The sequence below is a fragment of the Rosa rugosa genome, chromosome 6 (assembly GCF_958449725.1).
Source record: "Rosa rugosa chromosome 6, drRosRugo1.1, whole genome shotgun sequence".
Classification (NCBI taxonomy): Eukaryota; Viridiplantae; Streptophyta; class Magnoliopsida; order Rosales; family Rosaceae; genus Rosa; species Rosa rugosa.
In genome coordinates, this window is record NC_084825.1 from 28172717 (window position 1) to 28200487 (window position 27771).

Below are 27771 nucleotides of genomic sequence, written 5' to 3' on the forward strand. Positions count from 1 at the left end.
TCTACCCGTATAATGCACATCAGTATTAATTAAGCCAATAAGGCTTAAGGTTAAATTTTCAAAAAACCCTGCGATTGCCCTTGGTTTATTAGTTGCTTAATATAGAGAAATTTATTCAAAGAGGATAAAAGAGTAAAAAGATAACAAACAGAAACCACTTTCAAGCAGTTTTCTTCTCTCCCACAAACTCTCCCACAAGCAGTTGGAGGAATAAAAACTGATTTGCAGTTTTCTTCTCTTACGTTCTCTCCTCCTTTCAAGATTTGTTATTGGCGAGCAGAAAACAATTTCTTTTTCTTTCCCAAGCAATCTTCGCTCAAGATCGTAGACTTCAATCGATAGAATAAGTCCCCAACGAGAAAATTAATCAAATAGAACTTCGTCCTCTTGATGGAAACATTGCCACGGGTGATGTGTTACTATAGATTATGCAAAGCTCTAGGTTCTTTTGTCTAATTTACATGTAACAATTGTATTGTATACAGGGCCGGCCCTAAGACTAGGCGAACCAGGCCCACGCCTAGGGCCTCAGATTTTAGGGGGCCTCAAATTTTTTTTTTTTTTATATATAGGACTGCAGATAAAAAAAAAAAAAAAAAAAAGGCTAACGAAATAATCTAAGAGAGTAAAGAGGTTTAACGAGGGTAGTGTCTTTAACAGAGTCAATGGTGAAAAATCGAGCTCTGCAAGGGTTTTATCTCTGGTTTTTCTGGGGAGCCTTCGTGATTAAATGGGGAAATCCGTAGCCTGGAGTCCATCAATTTCAACGCCGAGAATCGAGTTTTTCATCTGCAAGTAATGCATTTCATGATCCTATTGAGTTTGGTGGAGACTGGAGAAGAAGAAGGTTATTCCGCTTCGACTTCAGGAAAATTTGGGGCTTTTGTAACTTTCAACACTAGGGATGCAAAGAACGATTACACACTGTGTTCTGAGATTTGGCCGGTAAACTCTTTTCTCCTTCTAGGGCATCGTATTCCCAGGTGGCTCGAAATTGTAATATCCAAGTATTGCTTCTGCGACCTAGCTATGTTGGATGATTTGTGTTGCTGGGATGAAGTTTCGATGCGATTGTCTTGCTTTTTGCGGACAAAACGGGTCTCAAAAGTCTTGTTTGAGGTTATCAAAATTAATCTCGATCTCCCTGGGTTCCCAATTTCTTTTGGAAATAAGATAAATTGGGTCTATCTAAGAATTGGGTTTTGGTTAGAATCTTATCATCAATCAGGTACGCTCCTTGAATTTTCATATTCAATTTGGTTACAATTGATGATTGCAATTCGACTTCAGTTAGTGGTTAGTTGGTTGATTTTCTTGTTCACTATCTTTCGTCTCTACTTGGCTTATTCAATTGATGTTGACTTATCTTTGTCTAACTTCTTGGGTGAGCTTATCTCTGTTTGTGAAATATGTACCATTCATAAGCTTTCTTTACTGGATAAGAATATGGTTTCTTTTTTATTTATGGATGACCAGCATCCTTTTATTCCAATCTTTAGTATTGCTCTGAACCTGATGAAAGAAAGTATTGAAATTCTCCTTAACTACCCGTTTGAGTCTAAAAATAGTGTCGTTGTGGTGCTGCTCTAGATCACTGTCAGGAAGCTTATCAATTTTGGATGCCTCTGGTGCCCCAAATTTGGTTGATATTTTTGCTTTGCTTAAGGAAAACTATAGATGTGTTGTTTTTTATCTAGATGAAGATTTAGTGGGCATTTCTGAATACTCTAAGAAGAGGACTATTTTTGGTGCTCCTAGCCCCGCAAAGAAAACAAGGCATATGATAGAACTGATGACTACCAGTGAGGACCAAGAACGGGGATCAGTTTCAAACACATCTAGGGATTGAAGAGTTGATTTTATCTTCCAAAAAGCAAAAAGGTAAGATCTTTGAAGCTTTTTCTTTTGTGTTTTGATGAAATTTTGGTTTTTTACTTCTCCATTTGCGTTTTTTTTTCATCTTTGTTTCATTCATTCTCTGTTGAAAATTTGCTATATGCCCGTGAGGCTTTCTATATGATATTCTTTAGGGATTCAAATAATTCAATTGTTGAATTTGTTGGATGTTGGTTGGGTTTGAAGTTGTTATCACTGACGCTCTGTTTTGGGGCCTCGAATTTTTTTTCGTCTTGAGCCTCCAAACTCACAGGGCCGGCCCTGATTGTATAGTTCTATACTTTTAACCTCTTCCATCACAATTGTGTTTAGCAAATTCCCGGTGAAATGATTGATGGCAATTACGTACTTTAAGATAAGAAATTCTTTCCCTTTTGGTTTCCTTTTGCGTCATCAATTTTGGTTGTGTGATCTCTCTACGGTACTGCAACTGTTTGTTATGTTGGGATGATTAATCATCCTTGAACTGATCTTGCACAATTTTTTTTTTTTTTTTGTCTTGATAGGTGGAATTCACAAGGGTTCTGGGAGAGGAAGATTGTTCATATAAGGTTGGTTTTGCTGATTTTTTTTTTTTTGTTTAGCATATTAAAAATGAGAAAACTAAGTAGTGACTGGCAAAGGAATGGTGCCAACAGTTTCGAATTTCATCTCAAACAATGATATTTTTTAACTTTGGCTTTGATTTGTGCTTCAGATATTGTGGTAGTGTTAAAGCAACGAGTGACTCTATTGACGAAAGTTAACAATTTGATTACAGGAAACTCCAATATAATTAGTGTTCTTCAAATGATGGTTTCAGACTTTCATTATGGCGAAATTTCAGTTCGTGAGCCTTAATTAAGTGTAGTGGGAAGGGGTTAGAGGTATTATGTTTCTGCCTTAATTATGTTATATTGCCTTCTGAGGTTTGGAGTTGCTGCCTTGGTAGCCCCTTCATTGGTATAAGGATAAACTGCATATATGATAATCATGGCCTGCCTGGACTTTTTTTCTATGGACAAATAATCCTTCGACTTAACCAGGTCTGTAATGTCTTTTTGTTTTTGTTTTTGTTTTTAATATGATTATACACTACCTAAGTAATTAATGCTGATTTGAACACATTTTTTCTGATCCTCCTTTAGAAAAATCCCTCTCATAGTGAGATCATTTGGGTCATTGCAGAAAATAGAAAAAAAAAAAAAAAAAGCAAAAGAAGAGGGGGAGGAGAAAACCAAAGAGATTAGAAGAGAAAACAAATGATGCCGAGAAGAAACGGTTGAAGAAGCATGAAAAAGAAGGAAAAAAACCGAAGAGAATGTAAAGAGGCCAAGTTATCAAATCTTGATTAATTGTAAGGTTGGTAGAATATTTGTCAATCTTAGGTACTTGGCTTTTATTAGAAATGAAGATGTGATGCACATGCAAACCATACCACGGTCAAAATCATAATTCGCACGCGTGAGCACGGCCCTTGCACGCGCGTATGCGCGTGCAAGAAGGCTAGTATTATTTACAAAATTTTATTTCAATAAATGAAACCGGGCGTGGGGCTGAGCCTCCCAGTTAGGTTGGGTTCCAAACCCCTTTAAAAAAAAAAAAAAAAAAAGATAGATGTAAAAGTTTCATGTTCATGGGGAAAAGTTCGGTAGAATATCTTCTCGGCTACTTTGCTGATTGGAGTAAGAGTGAAGGCTACATACTTTTAAGATGACGTGGGGAAGTACTTCCTGTCTGTTACGGATTCAGTCGAGCTGACCAATTTCGTTGATTGATTCTGTCTTATCCAGATCCACCTTGAGGAATTCTCCAAATAGGTTGGGTTGCCTCTCTCTCTCGGTCCATTTCTTGACTACAACCCTATTTTGCCTTACCCAGATCCGCTCGAGAGGATTTTACATCAAGGAATTTCCTAAAGAGATTGGGCTACCTCTCTCTCAGCCCAATTCTTGACTAGAAGCCTTTCTTAACATTTTACACCCTATATTTCGTTTTCATCCACTTCTTCTGTTAAAGAATGCCAAAAAGTGAAAAGTGAAAATCAAGTAACTTGATTTTAGCAAACTTTGTGAATTTATTATAGGAGATTGCTGCAATTCCTATGATCAATTGTAGAATTGTAATCGTGTCTGGACATTTCATTCCTTGTTTCTAATACGTAAGCAATCAAGTCAATATTGGCTTTAATGTGGGATCTTGTCTTTCGATCTCTTGTATCAGTTGTATGTAATTCTGTACAATTCATTGAGGAATGTAATTAATACGATTCAGCCATTTAGTGTTCGGGTGTACATTTTGGAATGAGTTCCTAGTCATGAAATGGGCTGAAGTAGAAGCAGTCTGACCTATTCAAGAAATTCCCTCGAGGTATAATCTACTTTAAGTGGATCTAGGTAAGATGGAATCAGGTTCTAGTAGAAAAAAGGGTCGAGAGGTGGCCCAACCTATTTCATAAAATATTCGAGGCAAAATCCTCAAAACGGATCTAGGTAATGCGTAATTGGATTCTAGTCAAGAAATGTGCGAGTGGGAGGCAGCCCAACCAAATTTCCTAAGGTGGATCTGGATAAGGCAGAACCGATCAAGTTGACCAAATCCGTAGCAAGCGGCAAGCATTCCCTAACTTCATCTTCATTTTAAGAGTAGCGTTATGAACCATAATTTGTAGACGTTGCACACCAATCAGCCCCTACTCACTTATTTCTTACAAATTAAATACTCACTAATTTAGGTATTGAAGAGTCTTTTGCAGGTACCCCCCCACTTTAACTTGGCAGCGTTGATCGAAATCCCAAGCTTATAGCAATAACCTCTTGATCAAGAAGCCTTTACTCTTACTCTAGTCAGAAAAGTAGTTGATCAAACTACACATACGTGCATCACAATGTAGTCAGTTCGAGAAGTTGAAGGACATATTGATATCAAGAATCATAACATTTAAGCATGTTCGGTCTCTATCTCTGAGGGTAGGACCATTTTGTGATCGGTGAGCTGAGACTGTTGAAGAAATGACAAGACTACCAGAAGCGCTCTTGGGCTATCCAAATCTCACCAAGATAACGCTGAAAGGAACAAAACTGAACGGCGACCAGATAAAAATATTGGAGAATCGAGTTGCCTGTCTTAAGGGTGCTTTTTCTCGGCCGTGACTCGCTTGAAAAATCATTGGTTTTCTCTTTCTCCCAAGGAGGCTTTCGTCATCTTGAACTACTTTTTGTTGAATGGTTGAAATTACAAGAGTGGTCGGTGGAGAAAGGTGTAAGATGTAAACTGAACAACAAGTATATTTACATGAATAAAAATCAACAAGGACAAATATAGGATTGATATAGTATTCTAATCCTAAGTTAGGATGTGTAAATCATTGCGGTAAACTATATAAATTGAAATAAAAGACAAAGGGTGTGTAGAGATACTAACCAAGTCCGCTGCCTCCTTTCATTGTTCTTCTCCTAGATCCACCCTTGATCTCAGATTGCTAATTGGACAATTTGATTGAGGTTTGGTGTTCTAGCAGGGATCAATGAAGGTGTTGTAATCCATTTTACACTACTAGCTAGCAAAATGAGCAACCCACACTGATTTTATACACACTGACGTTCACACTGATAAAACATCCGTGTGATTTGATTTCTAGATACAGACATCCGTGTGAATTGATTAACTGGACCCTACATAAGCACATGTTCACACTATTGCCTACATAAAATCTCTCATAGATGTCCGTGTGTCCCACATATTTAGCAGATAAAAAATAGAATTTATTAAATAATTTTATACTCACAGACATTTGTAACAAGGTTTTACACACACGGATGTCTGTGAGAAGTAACAAAAATGCAATTTAATAAATAATTTTACACTCATAGACATCTGTAATAAGGTTTTACACACACGGATATCTGTGAGTAATAATAAAAATATAATTTATTAAATAAGTTTACACTCATAGATATCTGTAACTAGGTTTTACACACACGAATATCTGTGAATAATAACAAAAATATAATTTATTGAATAATTTTATGCTCACAGACATCTGTAACTAGGTTTTACATTTTACATACACGGATGTCTGTGAGAAGTAACAAAAATGCAATTTATTAAATAATTTTATACTCACAGACATCTGTAACAAGGTTTTACACACACGGATGTCTGTGAGAAGTAACAAAAATGCAATTTATTAAATAATTTTATACTCACAGACATCTGTAACAAGGTTTTACACACACGGATGTCTGTGAGAAGTAACAAAAATGCAATTTATTAAATAATTTTACACTCATAGACATCTGTAATAAGGTTTTACACACACGGATATCTGTGAGTAATAATAAAAATATAATTTATTAAATAAGTTTGCATCTGCACTCATGCCTTTCCAATTGATATTGATCATCAATTGACAAAAACAGAGGGGGTTCTGATCGATCTTCTGGAGATGCAAACAGAGGGGGTTCTGGTCTTCTGGAGATGCAGCAGACGAAGGGGAAGATGAAGAGAACGGGAAGATGAAGAAATGAAGAATTAATCTGGAGTGTGTTTCTTTGTTCAATCATGTATATTTTGTTTGTATATTTATTGACATTCATCCCCTTCTCCCTCCTTGTATCGAATATGATGAGAATTTTAATAATTAGTTAATATTATTGGTTGTTCTTCAAATATATATTGTTGGTTAATAACTTAATATTCAACATTATTTAACTAATTCTATTTTTACTGTGTAGTTTATACATATTTAGTTTAGTGATTAATATTCTCACTGATTTGTAAAGACAAATTTTATATTATATTTTTATGTATCTCTGTGAGCATGTGCTGGTCCCACAAAAAAGTTCACACTGATTTTTTTATCAGTGTGGAGAGACCAAAGGCCACCCCCTCAAATGGGACAGAAATCCAATCCGTGAGTGTAGGGTGGCTATTGAGCTTCCCACACGGATATCAATGACCATTAGATATTATACCCACTGATTTTAATCAGTGTGAATAGTCAAATTTGCTAGTAGTGTTAAATCAGAAAAGCAATCAAGGCAGTTCCTTCCATCAAGGAACTGTCTTATAACTTCCTTGTCTTTGACTGATGGATTACTCTAAATCACAGCAAACTGCTCAAGATATTCTCCTAAGTAGTTTCGCTTGGCTCGAAGAGTTTCAAAAAGCATTACTCCAGCTGCAACGAGAAGGCAACAACATTGTCGTTTTTGGCAGCCCCCTGCTAATGGAGTTCTTAAAATGAACGTACGTGGACACTTCCTACTTGTCCAATCAGACTAAAGGAGGAATTGGAGGAGTCTTGCGAACTGAAACTGGGCAAGTTGTTGCAGCCTTTGCTGGCCCTGTCCCCCACTTAGCTTCCCCAAAACAAGGAGAGTTATATGCCATCCGAGCTGGTGTTGATGTGGTGAAATCTTTACAATTACAACAGGTTATCATAGAGAGTGATTGCACCGAAGCAATTGCAGAAGCATCTTGCTCAGACCATATAGTCTCCTTGCAAATGGAGGTTTGATCGATGATATCAAAAGAGCCATGGCTGGAATTCCCCATGTGCAGCTATGTTATGCCCCTCGATCATGCAACATGGTTGCCCATTGGCTAGCTGGTATAGGCTTTGAGTCCACTCATAAAATAGTATGGAGGAATCATACTCCAGCATGCATTCATGATGTAGTAACCTATGATTGTAATCACCTCACTTGAGAACCTATCTATAAAATTCGTTCATTGATTCAAAAAAAGATGGATTACTCTAAATAACCATACTATTTGAATTCAAATTCAAAACAGATTGCATTAATAAAACTATTTTCGATTAGAAGTTTTATTAATACACTGATGTTACAAAATGAACTATAAAACTCCTACAATGTCAGCCTAAGTGAAAACGCCGATATCTAGTTCAATAAGGTCTTACAAAAGGAGCCATGCCTAGACTCCGCAGTTTGCGGATTACACGTTGCTTAGAATTGAAGGGAGTTCCAGAGGGGCTTCAACGTATTTCTACGCTCAAGGAGTTGACCATCGAGTGGATGCCCAACACATTTTGTAGTAAGGTTGCAGAAGGAGGAGAGGATTTCTACAAAATCAAACGTGTTCCTTCTCTTATAATCACACAGGTTATAAACTCCAAGAAAGACAAGGAGCCAGAAATGGAGGGAGCTGCAGGTGCATTTCAAGTAGTTGCGGGTTCAACTACTTGAACCGCATTGTGCGCACATTTAAATTGGGCCGGATGTAAAGACCTTTCCTCACCTAATAAGGTAGCCTGTTTTACGTTCTTTGGGCTTTGCTTTCGTCTTTTCCAGCCTTAAATATTTCTTCACACCTTCTCTTCCTCTCTCTTCCTTCTTCAGCTGTGAGTTCTGTCTCCTCCTTCCCCTTGCTGCTTCACACAGACTCGGTCACACAAGTAAGTCTCTTTCTTCCAACTTATGAATTGTGTTCCTCAACTAGGTTTTCAAATTTGGTTTGAATACGCTTCTAGTTTGTCCTCTAATTTAGAGTTGATTTTTTTTTGTTTAATCAGTATTCTAGGGAATTTCATTTAGAGCGAGTTATGTTTACATTATCATCTCTGATAAGCTAGAGTTTTCATACTGGATTTTTTTTTCTTCAGATAAATATGTATAAAATTATCCATTATCTCATAAAAATTTTAGGTTGTTTGTTGTCCTTTTAACAATAGAACATAAAAGGAGAACAATACAGACTTACAGAGGATCACGTATATGATTATTCTCATGAAAAAATAAAGTATGTAATTTTCTATACGGCTTATAGTTGATCATGTACAATGGTAAGGAGAAGCAACTTTTGGTGTAGAATCGCTGTAAATCTGTATGTAATTAGGATTTTATTTAATTAGGATATCCTGTAATTATGGAAAGTTTGTTTCCTATTAGAGTTAGACTACTCCTTTATACTTGTATATATACCCTCATTGTGGGATGAATATAATTATTGAATTAACCCTGAATTGAAGTATTCTTTTCTACTTGGTATCAGAGCAGGTTCAATCCTTTGAACTTGCGCTGCATCCTTTGAATCTTGAATCCCGAAGAACACCACAAACCGTTGCGTACCACCACCGTTGAAATCAAACCATCCTGAATTTCAAACCACCATCACCCTACCTTTTTTCGGAAAAAGAAAAAAAAAAACTTTTTTTCCAAAACATTCATATCCATCTTGAAACCCTAGAAAATCCGATCCTACGAAAATGATGAATTCCTCAATGGTGCAATCAGAGAAATAGGCTATGGGGCATTCGGTAACTACCGAATTTTTTGTTATGGCTCAACGCAAACAGGGTCCTTGTGATAACCCGGTTTTTTTTTTAAGAAAATATAATATAGTTTTTAACAAAGTCCTTGAATTTAGAATTTAGAATTTAGTTGGAAGAAAAAAAAAATCGAGAAGGGTTTGGAATTACGGAGAGAAACCTAGAATTTCTCAACCTCTTTGTCTCTTTCGCAACCGACTCATTCCCCCTTTATATCTTCTATTTTGTAAAGAATTGGAGAGAACGAAGAGGAGAGAAGGGAAGGAAAAGAGAGAAAAAAGTCTGGAACACTCCTCATGACTCTTGCGTTTTTCTCTGTCGGTCTCTCATCTTGCTCCACCGTACATCACTTCCAAACCACCATCACCTCTACGCGAAAATACCATCAAACACCATGCATGCTTGTTCAGGTCGGATTGTAGAACTAGAATTGGGTAATTGTTTCTGGTTACCTAATTTCATTTTAATGGCTATCAAGGTCTGTACTCTCTCTTATGCCTACAATTTCATGTGTGGGTACGGTTTTTATGCAGATTGATTATATAAATATGTATATGATTTGGGTTGTAATTGACCGACATATTGGGTGTCAAAATGATTGTTGCTGGGCTGACAGATTCTGAGAATTGAACTGAAATTGAAAGAACTTTTGTGAATGCTCATGAACTTAAATCCAGTTAGGCCCGGGATATAAGTAAGGAGGGATAGAGTTCCCTTGGGTGAAAGACCCTAAACCTGATTGGGGCTCGTGGATTCGAGCGGATAATTAAGGAGGGACAGAGTTTCCCTAGGGTGAAAGACCCAAAACCCAATCGGGATTCCGCTTAGTGTGGGGTGTCTTCGGTGGCCTTAATCTGAGGTTGTCCGCTTGTTTGGGGTGTTCTCGATGGTCTTAATTAGAAAGGTAACCCAATCGGGATTCCGCTTAGTACGGGGTGTCTTCGGTGGCCTTAATCTGAGGTTGTCCGCTTGTTTGGGGTGTTCTCGATGGTCTTAATTAGAGAGGTATTGGGCCTAACTGGGGAAAAGTGAAAACTAAAGTTTGATAAACTGTAAAAGAACCAAATGGCTAGAAGATTATACTATGGCCAATTGGTGTGATTCTGGTTTGAGTTGGTGAAGATGACTGACTCCAGTGAAGTGGTTATATAATTCAACTGAATATTCATTAGTCACTTTCCTGAGGTCAGGGTGTGACAAGTCTCGGTTCTACTAACAAGGAATGCCCAAAATCCAAAACGAACTGAAACATATGCCAATTTTTATGTGTCATGATATTACTAGTTGTATGGTAAAATCTACGTAGATTTGGCCACAGTTTCGTCAATTACAAATTTAGGTGAAAATTTGAAAATTTATACCAAATTCCGAGGCATTATTTAAGCACAAAATGAAAAAAATATACAGAAATATAAATTATATCATATACGACTTGCAATTTCATGTATTAGGAGGCCGGCTTCAATCAAAAATCAGACCTTTCGGACCTTATAATGGGAATTGCATAGTGCGATTAGTGCCAATGCATGCGCACTCCTATTGAGACTCCTAATCCGACTTTTTGTCTCAAATTGAAATATTATAGTTGGTTAATGGTTAGGAACTTAGGATCATCTAGATGAGTTGGTGTGCCCAATAACGTTTAACATAAAATGAGTTGGTGTGCCCAATAACGTTTAACATAAAAATGTGTACCAACTATAATACTTCAATTTGAGCCAAAGGTCAGATTAGCAGTGACATGCATAATAGGTTTCCAAAAATCTCTCCCAGTACCTTATTCTCTCAAATTTATTTTTATTCAATAAAAAATATATCAAATCACTTTCTTTTGCAGTAATCTATTTAATAACTCAATAAAATATTGGCATTACGATAAAATATCTTATCGCTTTAGTTAACTGAAATTTTCCAACCCACTCTGAATTTAAATCCTGAATCCGCGGCCGACAAAAGGATAATGAAAAGTAGCACCCACATGTCTTTGCATATAGAAGAACATTTGTTTTCTATCCACTGCTAGTGCTAAGAAGATTAATTTCATCAATTTGAGAGAGAGAGAGAGAGAAAGAAGATCAGAAATATGGCTGAAGGTGTTGTCACAGTTGTGGCGGAAGGGATCAAGCCGCTGGGAGACTTCATCATTCAGCAAGCGAAGTTCTTGAGCGGGGTCAGCTATCAAGTTGAGCTTGCACAAGTTGAACTTCACTTGATCCGGGGCTTCCTCAGAGATGCAGATGCAAGACAAGGAGAAGAAGAGGTAGTCCGCATTTGGGTTAAACTGATTAGAGATGCTGCTTATGACTTGGAGGATGTCACTGAATCTTTTGCCTTGAAAGTGGCTTCCAGGAGGAGAGGAGGTACTGTGAAGATTGTTCTCAAAAGGTTTGCCTGCATCTTTAATGAAGGACTTGATCGATACAAGATTGGGTCCGAAATTGAGGATATTATGACCAAACTTTCTCATCTGAGGTCGAGTTTGCAAAATTATGACATCAGGCAAATAAGAGGGGTTGAAAGTGTGGCTTCAGTTTTCAAGGGGCAACGAGATAGGAGGCTAACTTATGGTCATGAAGTTGAAAGTCATATTGTTGGGTTGAAGGAAAACACGGATACGCTGGTGAAAGAGTTGGTAAGAGAAGGAAAGCGACACCGTGTTGTTTCTATTTGGGGGATGGGCGGCTCCGGAAAAACCACTCTTGCAAAACAGGTTTTTCTTCAAGATGAAGTTAAGCGTCATTTTGATTGTTCTGCTTGGGTCTGTGTATCTCAACAATGTGAAGGAAGAGATGTTTTGGAAGAGATTTTCATTAAACTCAGTTCCCCAACACAAGAGCAAAGGAAAGAAATTGCCAAGATGAGAAAAGATGAAATAGCAGAGAAGGTTTGTAGTATCCAACGAGAAAAGAGAAGTCTGGTGGTCCTTGATGACATATGGACTCACGAGGCATGGGATTCCATAAAAGCTGGATTCCCAATCAATGAGGAAACAGAGAGCCGGATATTACTCACCACTCGTAAGAAAGAAGTTGCCTCGTTTGTGTCCAGAAATGATTTTCTCCACCAACCTCAACCTCTAGATGACAAGCAAAGCTGGGAACTGTTTGAAAAGATTGCGATATCTAGAAGAGAGGAAACAGGTATAATATGTCTGTGTGTGTGTGTGAGCTTTTTTTTTCCAACCTATCTAGCGTAAGGTAGAAAATTTTGCAGTCCAAACATAATACACCACCAGTTACATCGATATATATATTTTTATGTCAGATAGCACTTGTCAATTAACTAGTAATAGCTAAATCTCTCTCTTACTGATACCGGATACTTGTTTTATGCTGATGAATTGGTAAGCAAAATAAATAAATAAATAAATAAACTAAACTTATTATTTGGTTTCTTTTCCAGACCAGGAAATTTATGCAAAGAAGAGAGAATTAGGAAAGAAGATGCTCGATCGTTGTTCAGGTTTTCCATTAGCCATCAGTGTGCTCGCTGGTCTTTTAAGTAGAAGAGAGACAGATGCTGAATGGGAAACTGTACTTGGAAGTGTTGATGCATACATAATGAGAGGCTCAAATGTACTTGAAAGAGAAAACACCGGTCAAGAATATGGTGTATCGGGTGTCTTGGCATTGAGTTATGATGACTTACCATCTCACTTAAAACTCTGTTTTCTATACTTAGCCCATTTTCCTGAGGATCATGAGATACCGGTAAAAAGATTGACTCAATTATGGATTGCAGAAGGTTTTATAACTTCAACGTCAGAAATGCATGTCTCAGTGGAAATATTGGAAGAAGTATCGTATAGTTGCCTAGTTGAATTGGTGGAAAGATCTATGATTCAAGTTGCAGAATATGGTTTAAGTGGGAAGGTGAAAAGTTGCCGTCTCCATGATCTTATGCGAGACTTGTGCTTGCAAAAGGCAGAAGAGGAGAATTTTCTCCGAATTATTAACTTTTCTGCAGGTCTGGTATATAAGAAAGCACTAATTGGTAAGGTTCGAAGACTTGCCATCTACTTGGATGAAAATGTTAAATATGAGTTGAGTGGTAAGGTTAGAAGAGATGGCCACATTAGGTCTCTATTATACTTTGCCCCAAAAAACTTCTACCCAGAGTGGAACATAAGAGTAATGCGATCAGTATTCAATGACTTCAAATTGCTTAGAGTTCTTAAGTTTGAAAATATATATGAAGATTTTGAGTTACCAAAGACGATTGGGAATCTAGTCCACTTGAGATTTCTGAGTCTAAAGGATAGTGCATTTCGTGCCTTGCCATCATCTGTATCTAATCTGGTACTTTTGCAAACTCTAGATCTGCGTGGTTGTGATTTAGTACCCTTTTGGTTTGGTCGGTACAGGGTGACCAAAATCAGAAATGTGTTTTGGAATATGGAGCAACTGAGGCATTTATATTTACCTTCTGAGCACTCTGTAAGTGGTAAGAAACTGTCATTAGCAACGCTGTGCAATTTGCAGACGTTGGTCAATGTTTCAATCAAGAATTGTGATTTGAATGATCTTGTTCAATTAACCAATCTGAAGAAACTATGCATAACTGCATCACAGTCTAGTGACTTGCAAAAGTTGAAGGACATGTTGATATCAAGAAGCATAACATTTAAACATCTTCGGTCGCTATCTCTGACGGCAGGCCGATATGGTGAGGAGGATATACCAAGAGATATAGTATTAAGGTGTCCTCATTTATACAAGCTGCTCTTGAGGGGGAAAATGACAGAGTTACCGCAAGAGCTCTTGGACTATGCAAACCTCACCAAGATGACATTGATTAAAACAAATCTGAAGGTTGGCCAGATAGAAATAGTGGAGAAGCTGCCCAAGTTAAGGGTGCTTTACCTCGGTGCTCGTTCTTTGGAATCAGAAACATTGGTTTTCTCCCAAGGAGGCTTTCCTCATCTGGAATTTCTTACCCTTACGGATTTGGAAGATTTGAAGGAGTGGAGGGTGGAGAAAGAAGCCATGCCTAGTCTTCAGAGATTGCGCATTCAATGGTGCGGAGAATTGCGGGCAGTTCCAGATGGGCTTCAGGAGATTACTACCCTCAAGGAATTAACAATTAACTGGATGCGCAGTACATTCTGCAGCAGAGTTGAGGAAGGAGGAGAGGATTTCTACAAAATCAAACATGTGCCTTCTCTTATAATCACAAATACTCGACCGGATAAGCCAGAAATGGAGGAAGCAGCAGGTGTGTCTCAAGTAGTTGCGGGTCCAGCCGGTGACTCTCATCAGGAATCAACTGTGGACGGTATGTGACTCAATCCCGTATTGTCATACCATAGTTGTGTGATCAAGTTATATACTAAATTGTTTACTGGTTGCTTGTCTAACTTTGATTAATATATTCATGCCGGTATTTCTTGATTATGACCAGCTCCTCCTCCTCCTCCTCCTGATGAGAAAACAGAGGAAATACAAGCTTCATCCACTCCTTAGTGAAATCCACAAGTTCGACTCTGTTGCAGCCTGATTACAACCGACGTGAACAAGGCTAGAGCCTAGAGGCTTCAATTTGATTACTTACTTATGGTCAGTTTCCACATTTAAATTGGGCCGCAAGAAAAGACCTTTTCTCAGGTTTGGTAGCTCACTTTATGTTCTTTGGGCTTTTTCCAGATAGCCGATCCATACGGCCCTTCTTTAATTCTCCATTGCCTCTCTTTCTTCTTCTGCTGCGGCAGATGAGCTGCTTTCTTCCCCCAGTCCCCCGCCGCTTCACACGGACCAGTCACACAGGTATGTCTCTTTCTTCTAAATTATGCTTTCTTTCCTTACCTAGGATTTCAAATTAGGTTGGAATACGTTTTTTTATTTATCCTCTAAATCTGATTTTTACGGTATAATTACTCAGTTATGTTTACACTGTAATTTGATATCCAAGTCTACATTCTATGGGCTTTTCTACCCAGACCATCTCAAACCCCTTTTTAGGTTCTTCATCCCGCACGGACAAGGCAACATTCTTCCGCGGCAGCTGCTGTGACTTATGTGCCAGGTTCTTCTCTTTCTTTTATATCTTCTCATTTCTCTTCCTCACCTACCTTTTCATATTACCTTTTACTTCTCTTCTAATTTACACCTTTACGGTTTAATTCAGAATTTTAGGTTTTGGATTAGAGGGTGTTAGGTTTACATTGTAATTTGGATACCAAACACATCTTCGTTTTCTTTTCCGTGGTTACCAAACTGATTTGGATACCTAATTTCATTTCATATTCGGTGGATGGTGTTCAGCTTCCTCGTATTCAGCTGATTGATCCAATTGCAAGATATTACGGGCTTAAGCGTGGACAAGTTGTGAAGATAATCTGGCCGAGTGAGACTGCAGGACGATATGTCACCTACCGTTGCGTTATCTAAGTACTTTTATTGTAAGCTGAAACCTGGATTGCGTTAGTGTTATTTATAATTGTCATAATGGAAGGTTAGCTCAGAAGTGAACATTGCAGTTGGGATTTTGCAAAGACCTCCATTAGTGAAATGGGTTCAAAGTACCACTTGGAGATTTGAAGGAGTGGAGAGTGGAGAAAGAAGCCATGCCTAGTCTTCAGAGGTTGCACATTGAATGGTGCAAACAATTGCGGGCAGTTCCAGATGGGCTTCAAGAGATTACTACCCTCAAGGAATTAATAATCAACTTTATGCCGAGTTGATTCTGCAGTAGGGTTGGGGAAGGAGGATAGGATTTCTACAAAATCAAACATGTGCCTTCTCTTATAATCACAAATATTGATTAGACGATGAGCCAGAACTGGAGGAAGCTGCAGGTGTGTCTCAAGTAGTTGCTGGTCGAGCTGGTGACTCATTAGGAATCAACTGTGGACGGTATGTGACTAATTCACTCAATCCCGTTTTATCATACCATAACCTTGCATACTTTTTTTGATATTGTGATCAAATTTAGATGTTATTTACTAAATTTTTTACTGATCAGTTCTCTAACTTTTATTAATATAATGCTGCTGGTATTTCTTGATTATGACCAGCTCCTCCTCCTCCTCCTGATGAAAAAACAGAGGAAATATAAGCTGCTTCCACTCCTTATTGAAATCCACTAGTTCATTCTATAAACTAGTGGATTATGTGCGGAACACTAAAATTGGGCCACATGTTATGTCCTTTTCTAACATAAGGTAGCCCGTTCTATGTTCTTTGGGCGTTTTCAGATAAGATAGTCCCATACGGGCTGCCTTTAATTCTTCCTCACCCTAATTATCCCTTCCCTCTCTTTCTTCTCAGCTTTGCTGTGAGTTGTCTCTCCTCCTTCCTCAATCTTCAAGCCCGAGTTTCCCTCATCGCTTCACACAGATTAGTCACACAAGTATGTCTCTTTATTCTAAATTATGCTTTCAAATTAGGTTAAATACCTTTCTTATTTTACCTCTAAATTTGATTTTTCGGTATAATTAGCCCAGGTTTTGTTTTACAGTTAGTTATGTTGACATTGTAATTTCTGGCTAGCTTGACTCTTTATACTGAAATTTTGTACTGGTAATAGAATTATGATAACTTTTATTTATCCATCATGCTCATCTCACAAAAAGTTTTGATTGTTTGTTGTCCTTGTAAGTGTTGAAAAGAAGAATACAGTACAGAGGACCAAGTATATGATAACTTTTCTATACATATTGTAGTTGATCATGTAGAATAATCTCTAATGATATGGAGATTGATATGGAATTTTGCAGTCATGTTTAATTTGTGACAATTTTTGTTCTTGTAATTCCAAAGAACCTCACTAACAAAAAGATAGGTTTTATAATCTTTCAGCTGAAGGATGGATTTAATTGAAGAAGAAATTACGGGGCTTTATAGAGCTCGAAAAACAGTGATGCAAATGCTGAAAGATTGGGACTATGTAATTTCAGATCAGGATATCAACATTACATTGTCACAGTTTAAGAACAAATATGGAGAGAAAATGAAAAGGGAAGACCTTACTATGAATAGAAGGAAGTGAGGTCACGGCTCTGATCAGGTATTTGATGATGCTATTTAATGTGATAGAAGTGGTATTGTTAAGCTTCTAACTATTGTTGGTTCTTGTCTACCAGATTTATGTGCTTTTCCCTGATGAACCAAAAGTTGGGGTCAAGACAATCAAGAATTACATCAAAGGCTTTGTTCAGTAGGATACGGACAAAGGCATCGTGGTTATCCGACAAAATCCGACTTCTTTTGCCAAACTCTTCATAAGTGAGATGAGATCAAAGTACTAGTTGAATGTTTTCCAGGTGAAGTTTTAAATTGCATAAATTATTGTTTGAATTGACTGCTCTTGATATCTCGTGAATGTCATTATAGTGATTATACTCTAGTAAAGAACCGGAAACCTAATATCAGAAACATGCGGACTATACGTAGACAGGTCTATGGTGAATGGCTGGCTTAGTTTATTTGTATTCCAAGGCCTCTTAAGGTTGACAATTGTGATCAATTGCTTAATAGTATTGTTGTTCTGATGAAAAGGATCCACCCTCTATTAAGAATTACAAATTGGATGTATAGATTCTATATAGGGAGGCCTAACCAACAATTATTGTATTTATTTTTTTTTAATTTTTTTTTTAGAATAACAATAATTGTATTCAAACTTGTGCTGGTGCCAAAACATGAGTTTGTTTATATATGACCTCTATTTAATATACATCAACACTAATTGAAACATTAGTTATTCTGAAAGTGTTCTTAACTGTACTGGTTCAGGAGGCAGAATTGTTGGTACAAAAGCATGTTCTAGTTCCAGAGTATTGGGAGCTTAAAAATGAGGTAAAGAAGACTGTGCTGGAGGGGTAAACTGTGGAAGAAACACAAGGTCAGTCCTGAACAATGCTAAGATATTTGAATACTTCCCAACACATGCTATGGCCTCAAATTTGATATATGCACGCACTAACAATGTCATACTTGTCTATTTACTTCATTTATCTAATTGTTTCAGGGGTGAACAGACTATCTTTGCTGGAAAAGTTTCAGCAATCTTGACTGGAGCACTCAAAATGTCACGAAGTTTGAGGCTTTCCAGGAGTACAACACTATTTGTATCTATAATCCCATAATTTACAGTATAGATACTAATATCACTAGATTAAATAGCAATGCACACCGCCAAGTTTTTCTTTTGATTAGTTTACTTGGCATTTTTTTTTAGAAGTTATTTTTCTTTATTTAAAAAAACTTCTAAAAAATTTTAGCATGCAAGTCTTGGCAATTTATTATTGAAGTTCTATATTTCCGAACCAAAACAATATCATTGTTAGCAAGAAATGTTTCTTGTATCGATGTGACCAACAATTGGATGATACATATTAATCATACCTGAGGGGGTATATTGACTGGCTGGGACTTTGGACTTGAGAAGCTGGTCAACTAACAACCAACGGTTTCACACGGTTCCTCTTGCCAAATTTCTTGGTTCTTTGTAAAGGAAAATACTTAAGTACATTAATGACCGATACATCAGGTAGACTAGGTTCAATACAGATGTAGACTAGCTCGGTACAACGGTAGACTAACTCCATGCATGTCTACCCATGTACTGAGTTAGTCTACCTCTGTATTGAACATAGTCTACTTGATATATCGGTACATTAATGATAGAATATTATCGGTTTAGTCTCAGTTCTAATAACAATGAATGCCCAAAATCAAAACGAACTGAAACATATGCCAATTTATATGTGTCATGATATTACTAGTTGTTTGGTAAAATGTACGTAGATTTGGCCACAGTTTCGTCAATTACAAATTTAGGTGGAAATTGAAAATTTATACCAAATTCAGCGGCATTATTTAAGCGCAAAATGAAAAGAAAAAAATATACAGAAATATAAATTATATCTTATACGACTTGCAATTTCATGTATTAGGAGGCCGGTTGCACTCATAAATCAGACCTTTTGGATCTTATAATTGGAATTGCATAATGCCAGTGCATGGGCACTCCTAATCTGACTTTTTGTCTCAAATTGAAATATTATAGTTGGTTAATGGTTAAGATAATCTAGATGAGTTGGTGTGCCCAATAATGTTTAACATTTTTATGTGTATCAACTATACGTAATACTTCAATTTGAACCAAAGGTCAGATTAGCAGTGACATGCACAATCGGTTTAATGTTTTTTTTTTTTTTTTTTTTGGAAAATAATATCTCTTCCATTACTTTATTCTCTCAAATTTGTTCTTATTCAATAAAAAATTATTTCAAATCACTTTCTTTTTGTGGTAATCTACTCAGCAACTGAATAAAATATTGACATTGCGATAAAATATCTTATCGCTTTAAGTAGCACCTACATGCATGGTACGTTAGCACCACCTTTCAGCCTTATTTTCAGGTTGCATTAATGGAGGTAAGAGGTAACTACTAAGAAGCATCTTTGCATATAGAAGAACATTTGTTTTCCATCCACTGCTAAGAAGATAAATTTCACCAATTTGAGAGAGAGAGAAGATCAGAAATATGGCTGAAGGTGTTGTTACAGTTGTGGCTGAAGGGATCAAGCCCCTGGGGGACTTCATCATTCAGCAAGCGAAGTTCTTGAGTGGAGTCAGGTATCAAGTTGAGCTTGCACAAGTTGAACTTCACTTGATCCGGGGCTTCCCTTTCAATTTGAGGCAAAGGTCAGATAAGCAGTGACATGCATAATAGGTTTAATATTGTTTTTTTTTTTGGAAAATAATATCTCTCCCAGTACTTTATTCCCTCAAATTTATTTTTATTCAATAAAAAATTATTTCAAATCACTTTCTTTTGCGGTAGTCTATTTAACAACTCAATAAAATATTGGCATTGCGATAAAATATCTTATCGCTTTAGTCAAGTAAATGAAATTTTCCAACTCACTCTGAATTTAAATCCTGAATCCGCAGCCAAAAGGAAAATGAAAGGGTCTTTCTAAATGTACCCAGCAAATATCTAAATAGATCCAGCAAAATTTTTACACCCAATAAAATTACAAAATTTTTATCTACACCCGGCAGGCTTTCCAATTATGCCCTTTTCTTAATTAAACCCAGCAAAATGCTCACAGCAGTTCGTTTCAAAAAAGAAAAAAAATGCTCACAGCAGTTCCATACTTCAATTGCATTGCTCACAGAAGTAGTCACTCCTATAAGCCCTTTCTCTGCAGTTTTTCTTCCTTAATACCAATAAAATTATAAAGTTAAAGCAACATTACTTACCTCACATTCCACCTTATCACCCTTTTCAATCAAATTGAGATTTCTAGTTTCACCAAAGGTTGTTCAGATCCACTCTTCTTCAATTCCTCATGCTTAAGCTCATCTTCATTCACGGAATCACCATCACAACCCGTATTGGGTTCGCTATCAATAGCCATATATGGATTACTGCACCATTCTTCATTTTGTCTTCACTGACCTTCTCTGTCAACTTAGACTTAGCTACTTGGCTCTTAGGCCTCAATGCCGACTGGGTGTACCTTATCAATGGTTTTTCAATCACAGTCACTTCTCCTTCCACCTTATGACCATTTTCATTCAAATCGAGCTTTCTTCTTCAAGCGTTTGTGGGGAAGGGATGAAGATTGTTGGGTACAAATATAGGGGTAAAAGTGATAATTATATGACTATTATTGTCATTACATACGAGGATATAAATATATTCTCATGCAAAATTAATTTACTGGATCTACATAGAAAGTTACTGGGTACATTTAGAAAGACCTAAATGAAAAGTAGCACCCACCCTAGCTTTCAAAATAGAAAAAGAAAAGTAGCACCCACATGGTACGTTGGCACCATCTTTCAGCCTTATTTTATGCAATGGAGGTAACTACTAAGAAGCATCTTTGCACATAGAAGAACATTTGTTTTGTTTTCCATCGAAAACATCGACTGGTTTGAGAGGGAGAGAGAAGAGGAGAAAGAAGATCAGAAATATGGCTGACGCTGTTGTTTCAGTTGTGGCCGAAGGGATCAAGCTGCTCGGAGACTACATCCTACAGCAAGCAAAATCCTTGAGTGGAGTCAGCTATCAAGTTAGGCTTGCACAAGTCGAGCTACACTTGATGCGTGGCTTCCTGAAAGATGCAGATTCAAGATCTGGAGAAGATGAAGTTGTACGCATTTGGGTAGAACTCATTAGAGATGCTGCTTATGATTTGGAAGATGTCATAGAATCTTTCGCTTTAAAATTAGCTTACAGGAGAAGAGGAGGTACTGTGAAGATTGCTCTTAAAAGGTTTGCCTGCATTTTTAGTGAAGGAGTTGATCTTCACAAGATTGGGTCGGAAATTGAGGATATTATGACCACACTTTCTCATTTGAGGTCGAGTTTGCAAAGTTATAACATAAGACAAGTAAGTGGGGGTGAAAGTGTGGCTTCTGCTTTTAAGAGGCAACGAGATAGGAGGCTAACTTATGCTCATGAAGTTGAAAGTTATATTGTTGGGTTGGAGGAAAACACGAAAAGACTGGTGAAAGAGTTGTTAAGAGACGGAAAGCGTCACCGTGTTGTTTCTATTTGGGGGATGGGCGGCTCTGGAAAAACCACTCTTGCAAAACAGGTTTTTCTTCAAAATGAAGTTAAGCGCCATTTTGATTGTTTTGCTTGGGTCTGCATATCTCAACAATGGGAAGGAAAGGATGTATTGGAAGAGATTTTAATTAAACTCACTTCCCCAGCAACAGAGAAAAGGAAAGAAATTTCCAAAATGAAAAAGGATGAAATAGCAAGGGAGGTCTGTAGTATCCAAAGAGAAAAGAGATGTCTGGTGGTCCTTGATGACATATGGACTCAAGAGGCTTGGAATTCGATAAAAGCTGGATTCCCAATCAATGAGGAAACAGAAAGCCGGATATTACTCACTTCTCGGAAGAAAGAAGTCGCCTTGCTTGCATCCAGAAATGACTATCTCCACCAGCCTCAACCTCTAAATGATATGCAAAGCTGGGAACTGTTTGAAAAGATAGCCATCTGTGGAAGCGACAAAACAGGTATTATTTTTCATCCAACTAATACTGTGCTTTTCTAGCCCAAGAAAGTTTTGTATTCCATAGAACACCTAGTGTTTTCACAGGCAATTGTTTATTTATTGAATATGATAGATTCTTGACCGCAAGAACTTTTACTTTGACACATAATGTTATCAGTTTTCAGTAATGACTAAATCTCTCTTACTTCAGTACTATTTCTTTTCTTTTCCAGACTTGCAAATTTATGCAAAGAAGAGAGAATTAGGAGAGAAGATGCTTATACATTGTTCAGGTCTACCATTAGCCATCAGTGTGCTCGCTGGTCTTCTTAGTAGACGAGAGACGGTTGATGAGTGGAACACAGTACTTGGAAATGTTAATGTATACATAATGAGAGGCACAAATGTCCTTGAAAGAGAAAAGACAAGTCAGGAGTGTGGTGTTTCAGGTGTCTTGGCATTGAGTTATGATGACTTACCATCCCACTTAAAACTCTGCTTTCTGTATTTAGCCCAATATCCTGAGGATCATGAGATACAGGTAACAAGATTGACTCAATTATGGATTGCAGAAGGGTTTATACCTTCAACATCGGAAATACATGGTTCAATTGAATTAATGGAAGATGTATCATATGGTTGCCTAACTGAACTGGTGCAGAGATCTATGGTTCAAGTTGGAAAATATGGTTTTAGTGGGAAGGTGAAAAGTTGCCGTCTCCATGATCTGATGCGGGACTTGTGCTTGCAAAAGGCAAAAGAGGAGAACTTTCTTGGTATTGTCAACTTTTCTGTGGGTCCGGTATCTTATGCAACACTGATTGGTAAGGTTCGAAGACTTGCCCTCTATTTGGATAGAAATGTTAAATATGAGTTCAGTAGTAAGGATGGAAGAGATTGCCACATTAGGTCTCTATTATACTTTGCCCCAGGAGAGTTCAACCAAAAGTGGAACAAAAGAATAATACGATCAGTATTCAATGACTTCAATTTGATTAGAGTCTTGAAGTTTGAAAATATATGTAGGGAGTTTGAGTTACCAAAGACGATTGGGAATCTAGTCCACCTGAGGTTTCTGAGTCTGAAGAACAGTAGATTTCGTTCGTTGCCATCATCTGTATCTAATCTGGTACTTTTGCAAACTCTAGATCTGCGGGGTAAATATTTAGAAGATGGATCTTGTTTTGGGATTGAGTGGGACAGGGATACCAAAATCAGAAATGTGTTTTGGAATATGGAGCAACTGAGGCATTTGTATTTACCTCGTTGGTACAGTGTGAGGGGAAAACTGTCATTTGCAAGGTTGTTCAATTTGCAGACGTTGGACAATGTTTCAATTGAGAAATGTGATCTGAATGATCTTGTTCACTTAAGCAATCTGAAGAAACTACGCATAAGGCCGTTACGGTCTCGGCGGGCAGGTCGAACAACATTGAAGGATGACCAGATTAAAATACTGGAGAAGCTGCCCAAGTTGAGGGTGCTTGACCTCGATGGGCTTTCTTTCGAATCAGAAACATTGGTTTTCTCCCAAGGAGGCTTTCCTCATCTGGAATTTCTTACCCTTGGATGGTTGGATGATTTTAAGGAGTGGAGGGTGGAGAAAGAAGCCATGCCTAGTCTTCAGAGATTGCGCATTGAAAGGTGCGAAGAATTGCGGGCAGTTCCAGATGGGCTTCAGGAGATTACTACCCTCAAGGAATTAACAATTGACCGGATGCCCAGTAGATTCTGCAGTAGGGTTGGGGAAGGAGGAGAGGATTGCTACAAAATCAAACACGTGCCTTCTCTTATAATCGATGGGACGCGCGTCCCAAGTAGTAGTTACGGGCATCAGGAATTAACTGTAGATGGTATGTGACTAATTGACTCAATCCCGTTTTATCATACCTGGCTTATATTATTGTGTGATCAAATTAAAGATTTTATGTACTAATCACTTGTCTCCAACTTTTATTAATAAATTCCCTTGATTATGACCAGCTCCTCCTCCTGATGAGGAAACAGAGGAAATTCGAGTTGCATCCCCTCCTAACGTCCTTAGTTAAATCCACAAGCTGTTGGTTTATCGATATTTGGGGTAGCCCGTTCTATGTTCTTTGGGCTTTATCCGATACCCTATCCTATCTGCCCGCCTATAATTCTTCATTGGACGCCCTTTCCCTCTCTCTTCCTCATTCCTCCCTGCTTCACACAGACCAGTGGAATTTAGCTTAGACTTAGACTCTGTTGTGTGCTAGCTTTCAATGGTAGCTAAAGGTACGTCTCTTTTCTTCTTCTTCTTCTTCTTCTTCAGATTAGCTTTCAATACGTTTCTTGTTTATCCTTCTAATTTGATTTTTATGGTATAATTACTACTTTAGGTTTTGTTTAAGAGTGAGTATTGTTTACATTGTAATTTCTGGTTAGCTTGACTCTTCATAGTTCATACTGGAATTTTGTACTGAGAGTAATACAACTATGACTATCCACCATCATCATCTCACAAAAGTTCTCAAAATTGTTTTTTGTCCTTTCAAAAAAAGAAAAAAGAAAAAAGAAAAAACAGTAAAAAAGAAGAAGATTACAGTATAGAGGACCAAGTAGTTGATCATCTAGAATGATCTTTAATGATATGGAGAAGCAACCTTTCGTACCCACATGTGCAAATATGGATTTTCCAGTCATGTTTGCCAGAATTTTTGTTCTTGTAATTCCAAAGAACCTCACTAACAAAAAGATGGGTTTTTATAATCTTTCAGCTAAAGGATGGATATAACTGAAGAAGAAATTACAAGGCTTTATCGAGTTCAAAAAACAGTGATGCATATGCTGAAAGATCTGGACTACATAGTTCCAACATTACATTGACACGGCTTCAGAAGAAATATAGAGAGAACATGAAAAGGGATGACTTTACTATCAATAGAAGGAAGTGAGTTCACTACTCTGATGAGGTATTTGATGATGGTATTTAATGTTGTAGAAGTAGTATTGTTCAGCTTCTTACTGTTGGTTCTTGTGCGCCAGATTTGTGTTTTTCCCTGACGAACCAAAATAGGGGTCAAGACGATCAAGAATTACATCAAATGCTTGGTTCAGGATGATACGGACAAAGCCATCGTGTTTATTCAACAAAATCTGACTCGGTTTGCAAAGCGCTTCATAAGTGAGATGAGATCAAAGTACTACTTGGAGGTTTTCCAGGTGAGAGTTTTAAATTGCATAATTTATTCTTTGAATTGACTGTTCTTGATATCTCTTGAATGTCATTATGCTCTTTTAACTTATGGGAATGTTAGGTACCAGAAACTTGGTATCAGAAACATACGTACTATACGTGGATATGTCTATAGCCTGCCTAGTTTATTTGATTTCCAAGGCCTCTTAAGGTCAACAATCAATTAATGTGATCCATTGCATAATAGTATTGCTGTTCTGATGAAAATGTTTCACCCTAAATTAAGAAGCATGGGCACGTAAGGTACCAGAAACTAAAATGGTATCAGAAATATGCGGACTATACGTAGACAGGTCTATGTTGAATAGCCTGCTTCAAGGCCTGTTAAGGTTGGCAATCAATGTGATCAATTGCTTGATGTTGTTTGATGCCAAGGTTTCTCCCTAAATTAAGAATCAAAAATTGAACGCATAGATTCTATTCATCTGAAGCTGTCAATTAATAGAGAGACAAGTAGTTGTATATTCAAACTTGTGCTAGTGCGAAAACAGTACATTTATTCATATATTACATGAATAGTGTGAACTGTATTGGTTCAGGAGGCAGAATTGTCGGTTCAAGCGCATGTTCTAGTTCCTGAGCATAAGAATCTTAAAAATGAGGAAAACAGGATCTTAAAAATGAGCATGTTCTTAGTTAATTGTATTCGGTACCGACAAAGTGGGTAATTGCAAAACTAGTTTGCAACCAATACTCTCCTCCGCCCATCAGTGACTGATCAAATTAACTAGCAACCTCAGCATTGTCCTCCCCCATAACTGTTGGTGGTCTTCCATGCTTAAAATATCGTTTCCATCACCCCAAACATCCATAACAAATAGTCCTAAGTGCTGAACACTCATTCTTCCACACGTATTGTTACCCAAAATTGTTGTGTACCAGATTTATGTGTTTTCCCCTGACAAACCAAAAGTCGGGGTCAAGACAATGAAGAGTTACATCAAATCAGGAGAATGTAATTAGAGCAATCTTAGTTGTTCAACAAAATCTGACTTCTTTTGCAAAGACCTCCATCAGTGAGATGGGTTCAAAGTACCACTTGGAGATTTTCCAGGTGAAGTTTAATTGTTTAAATTATTTTTAGAATGAAGTTTTGTTCTTGAAATTGTCATTGTCATTGTCATGATAGTCTATTACCTTGCATATTGGAAACTTAAGGTACCAGAAACTTTAGTATTAGAAATATGAAAATATACGCAGATAGGTCTATGCTGAATAATTACAATGTTACTTCCCAACCATTTATGCGTTGGAGAGCTTAGTTTATCTTTACTCTAATGCCATATTTGATTCACAAGTAATGTTATTGAACGCACTTAATAGTATTGTCAATATGACACTTCAAAGTGACAATTTGGATGCATAGGGTTATCTGATAACTCTAGTTAATAGAGATGCCCAACAAAAGCATCAAACTTTAACTAGGCCTGTCTTGGGTTCCAAGTGAAACCGAGAAAGATGTTCTCAATGCTATCTAATGCAGCATATCTGTGTGGTGTTTGCACATTGGGAGAACAAGATAACAATCGGTTTAATACGACAGTCTCCTCTGAGAGAAAAAACAAAGGGTATCTTGAGGATTAGATTGCACTGTGTGATAGTTTGTTGGCAGAACATCTTCAACTAATGCTGGTGATCACGTTACTTTTGTTATATATTCATCTCACCTTAATATGTATTGGCTATTCTGTGTGGTTTCACAATGTTAAAATATTTTGTTTTCTGAGGGAGCAAGTCTATTGGTTCAGGAGGCAGAATTGTTGGTGAATATTAAAGAGCATGTTCTAGTTCCTGAGCATCGGTTTCTTACAAATGAGGAAAAGAAGACTTGCTGGAGAGGTACACTGTGAAAGAAACACAGGTCAGTCCTGAACAATGCTATATTTGAATAATAACAAATGCCTGAAGTTAGATGCATATACACACTAACAATGTGTTGCAAGTCTCTTGAGTAAATTCTCTTTATTGTTTCAGTGTGGCATGGGCATATTTTGTTGGTAGTGGTGCTTAATCTATCTTTGCATCCTCCAAACAATTTTAACAAAATGTTGATCTTTTTCTAGATTGGAATGTTTAAAACACATCTTAGTTTTCTTTTCCGTGGTTATCAGACTGATTTGGATACCTAATTCATTTTCATATTGGGTGGATGGTGTTCAGCTTCCTCTTATTCAGCTGATTGATCCAATGGCAAGATATTACGGGCTTAAGCATGGACAAGTTGTGAAGATAATCCGGCCAAGTGAGACTGCAGGGCGATATGTCACCTACTGTTACGTTATCCAAGTACAGCAGAAACCTGGATTGCATTAGTCTTATTTATAATTTTCGTAATGGAAGGTTAGCTCTGAAGTGAACATTGCAGTTGGGATTTTGCGCATATATGATGATGTTTTCAACTCGTTCTGTGCATTCCT

General features: G+C 37.4%; 3 protein-coding genes and 1 long non-coding RNA gene across 14 annotated transcripts; all 4 read left to right on the forward strand.

Annotated features, from left to right (window-relative positions):
- Positions 1–615: 615 nt before the first annotated feature.
- On the forward strand, positions 616–3343 carry LOC133716059 (uncharacterized). The gene is made up of 3 exons (XR_009849332.1): positions 616–2447; positions 2657–2921; positions 3064–3343. It is a non-coding gene; the product is annotated as an uncharacterized LOC133716059 (long non-coding RNA).
- Positions 3344–11042: 7699 nt separating this feature from the next.
- On the forward strand, positions 11043–18328 carry LOC133713409 (putative disease resistance protein At1g50180). Of its 9 annotated transcripts, XM_062139418.1 has the most exons (13): positions 11043–12309; positions 12572–14443; positions 14570–14724; positions 14812–14931; positions 15105–15190; positions 15430–15566; positions 15645–16020; positions 16182–16328; positions 16435–16516; positions 16966–17173; positions 17250–17429; positions 17902–18010; positions 18137–18328. In XM_062139418.1, exons 1-3 carry the CDS (start codon positions 11253–11255, stop codon positions 14629–14631), a joined length of 2991 nt encoding a protein of 996 aa, XP_061995402.1. In that variant the 5' UTR covers positions 11043–11252; the 3' UTR covers positions 14632–14724; positions 14812–14931; positions 15105–15190; positions 15430–15566; positions 15645–16020; positions 16182–16328; positions 16435–16516; positions 16966–17173; positions 17250–17429; positions 17902–18010; positions 18137–18328. The 9 variants fall into 9 exon arrangements, with proteins under 9 accessions (XP_061995402.1, XP_061995404.1, XP_061995405.1 ...); XM_062139420.1 differs by having other exon boundaries at positions 15047–15190; positions 15430–16020; XM_062139421.1 differs by having other exon boundaries at positions 15077–15190; positions 15430–16020.
- Positions 16973–18254, forward strand: LOC133716523 (DNA-directed RNA polymerases II and IV subunit 5A-like). Its single transcript, XM_062143225.1, has 5 exons — positions 16973–17053; positions 17250–17323; positions 17500–17563; positions 17902–17987; positions 18137–18254. Exons 1-5 carry the CDS (start codon positions 16973–16975, stop codon positions 18252–18254), a joined length of 423 nt encoding a protein of 140 aa, XP_061999209.1.
- Positions 18329–20801: 2473 nt separating the features above from the next.
- On the forward strand, positions 20802–27651 carry LOC133713410 (putative disease resistance protein At1g50180). 3 transcript variants are annotated; one of them, XM_062139428.1, is made up of 7 exons: positions 20802–22156; positions 22368–23987; positions 24118–24393; positions 24876–25070; positions 25144–25320; positions 27090–27215; positions 27515–27651. In XM_062139428.1, the coding sequence occupies exons 1-3, from the start codon at positions 21100–21102 to the stop codon at positions 24180–24182; spliced, it is 2742 nt and encodes a 913-aa protein (XP_061995412.1). In that variant the 5' UTR covers positions 20802–21099; the 3' UTR covers positions 24183–24393; positions 24876–25070; positions 25144–25320; positions 27090–27215; positions 27515–27651. The 3 variants fall into 3 exon arrangements, with proteins under 3 accessions (XP_061995412.1, XP_061995410.1, XP_061995411.1); XM_062139426.1 differs by having other exon boundaries at positions 27103–27215; XM_062139427.1 differs by having other exon boundaries at positions 24876–25048; positions 27103–27215.
- The last annotated feature ends 120 nt before the right edge of the window (positions 27652–27771 follow it).

Excerpts from the sequence above, each read along its gene's own strand:
- LOC133713409 (XM_062139420.1), top strand. The coding sequence starts at position 11,253 with ATGGCTGAAGGTGTTGTCACAGTTGTGGCGGAAGGGATCAAGCCGCTG. Across the intron at positions 12,310-12,571 it reads ATCTAGAAGAGAGGAAACAG|ACCAGGAAATTTATGCAAAG; the intron begins GTATAATATGTC and ends TTTCTTTTCCAG. Across the intron at positions 14,444-14,569 it reads TCAGGAATCAACTGTGGACG|CTCCTCCTCCTCCTCCTCCT; the intron begins GTATGTGACTCA and ends GATTATGACCAG.
- LOC133713410 (XM_062139428.1), top strand. The coding sequence starts at position 21,100 with ATGGCTGACGCTGTTGTTTCAGTTGTGGCCGAAGGGATCAAGCTGCTC. Across the intron at positions 22,157-22,367 it reads CTGTGGAAGCGACAAAACAG|ACTTGCAAATTTATGCAAAG; the intron begins GTATTATTTTTC and ends TTTCTTTTCCAG. Across the intron at positions 23,988-24,117 it reads TCAGGAATTAACTGTAGATG|CTCCTCCTCCTGATGAGGAA; the intron begins GTATGTGACTAA and ends GATTATGACCAG.
- LOC133716523 (XM_062143225.1), top strand. The coding sequence starts at position 16,973 with ATGGATTTAATTGAAGAAGAAATTACGGGGCTTTATAGAGCTCGAAAA. Across the intron at positions 17,564-17,901 it reads TGCGGACTATACGTAGACAG|GAGGCAGAATTGTTGGTACA; the intron begins GTCTATGGTGAA and ends GTACTGGTTCAG. Across the intron at positions 17,988-18,136 it reads AAGAAGACTGTGCTGGAGGG|GGGTGAACAGACTATCTTTG; the intron begins GTAAACTGTGGA and ends TAATTGTTTCAG.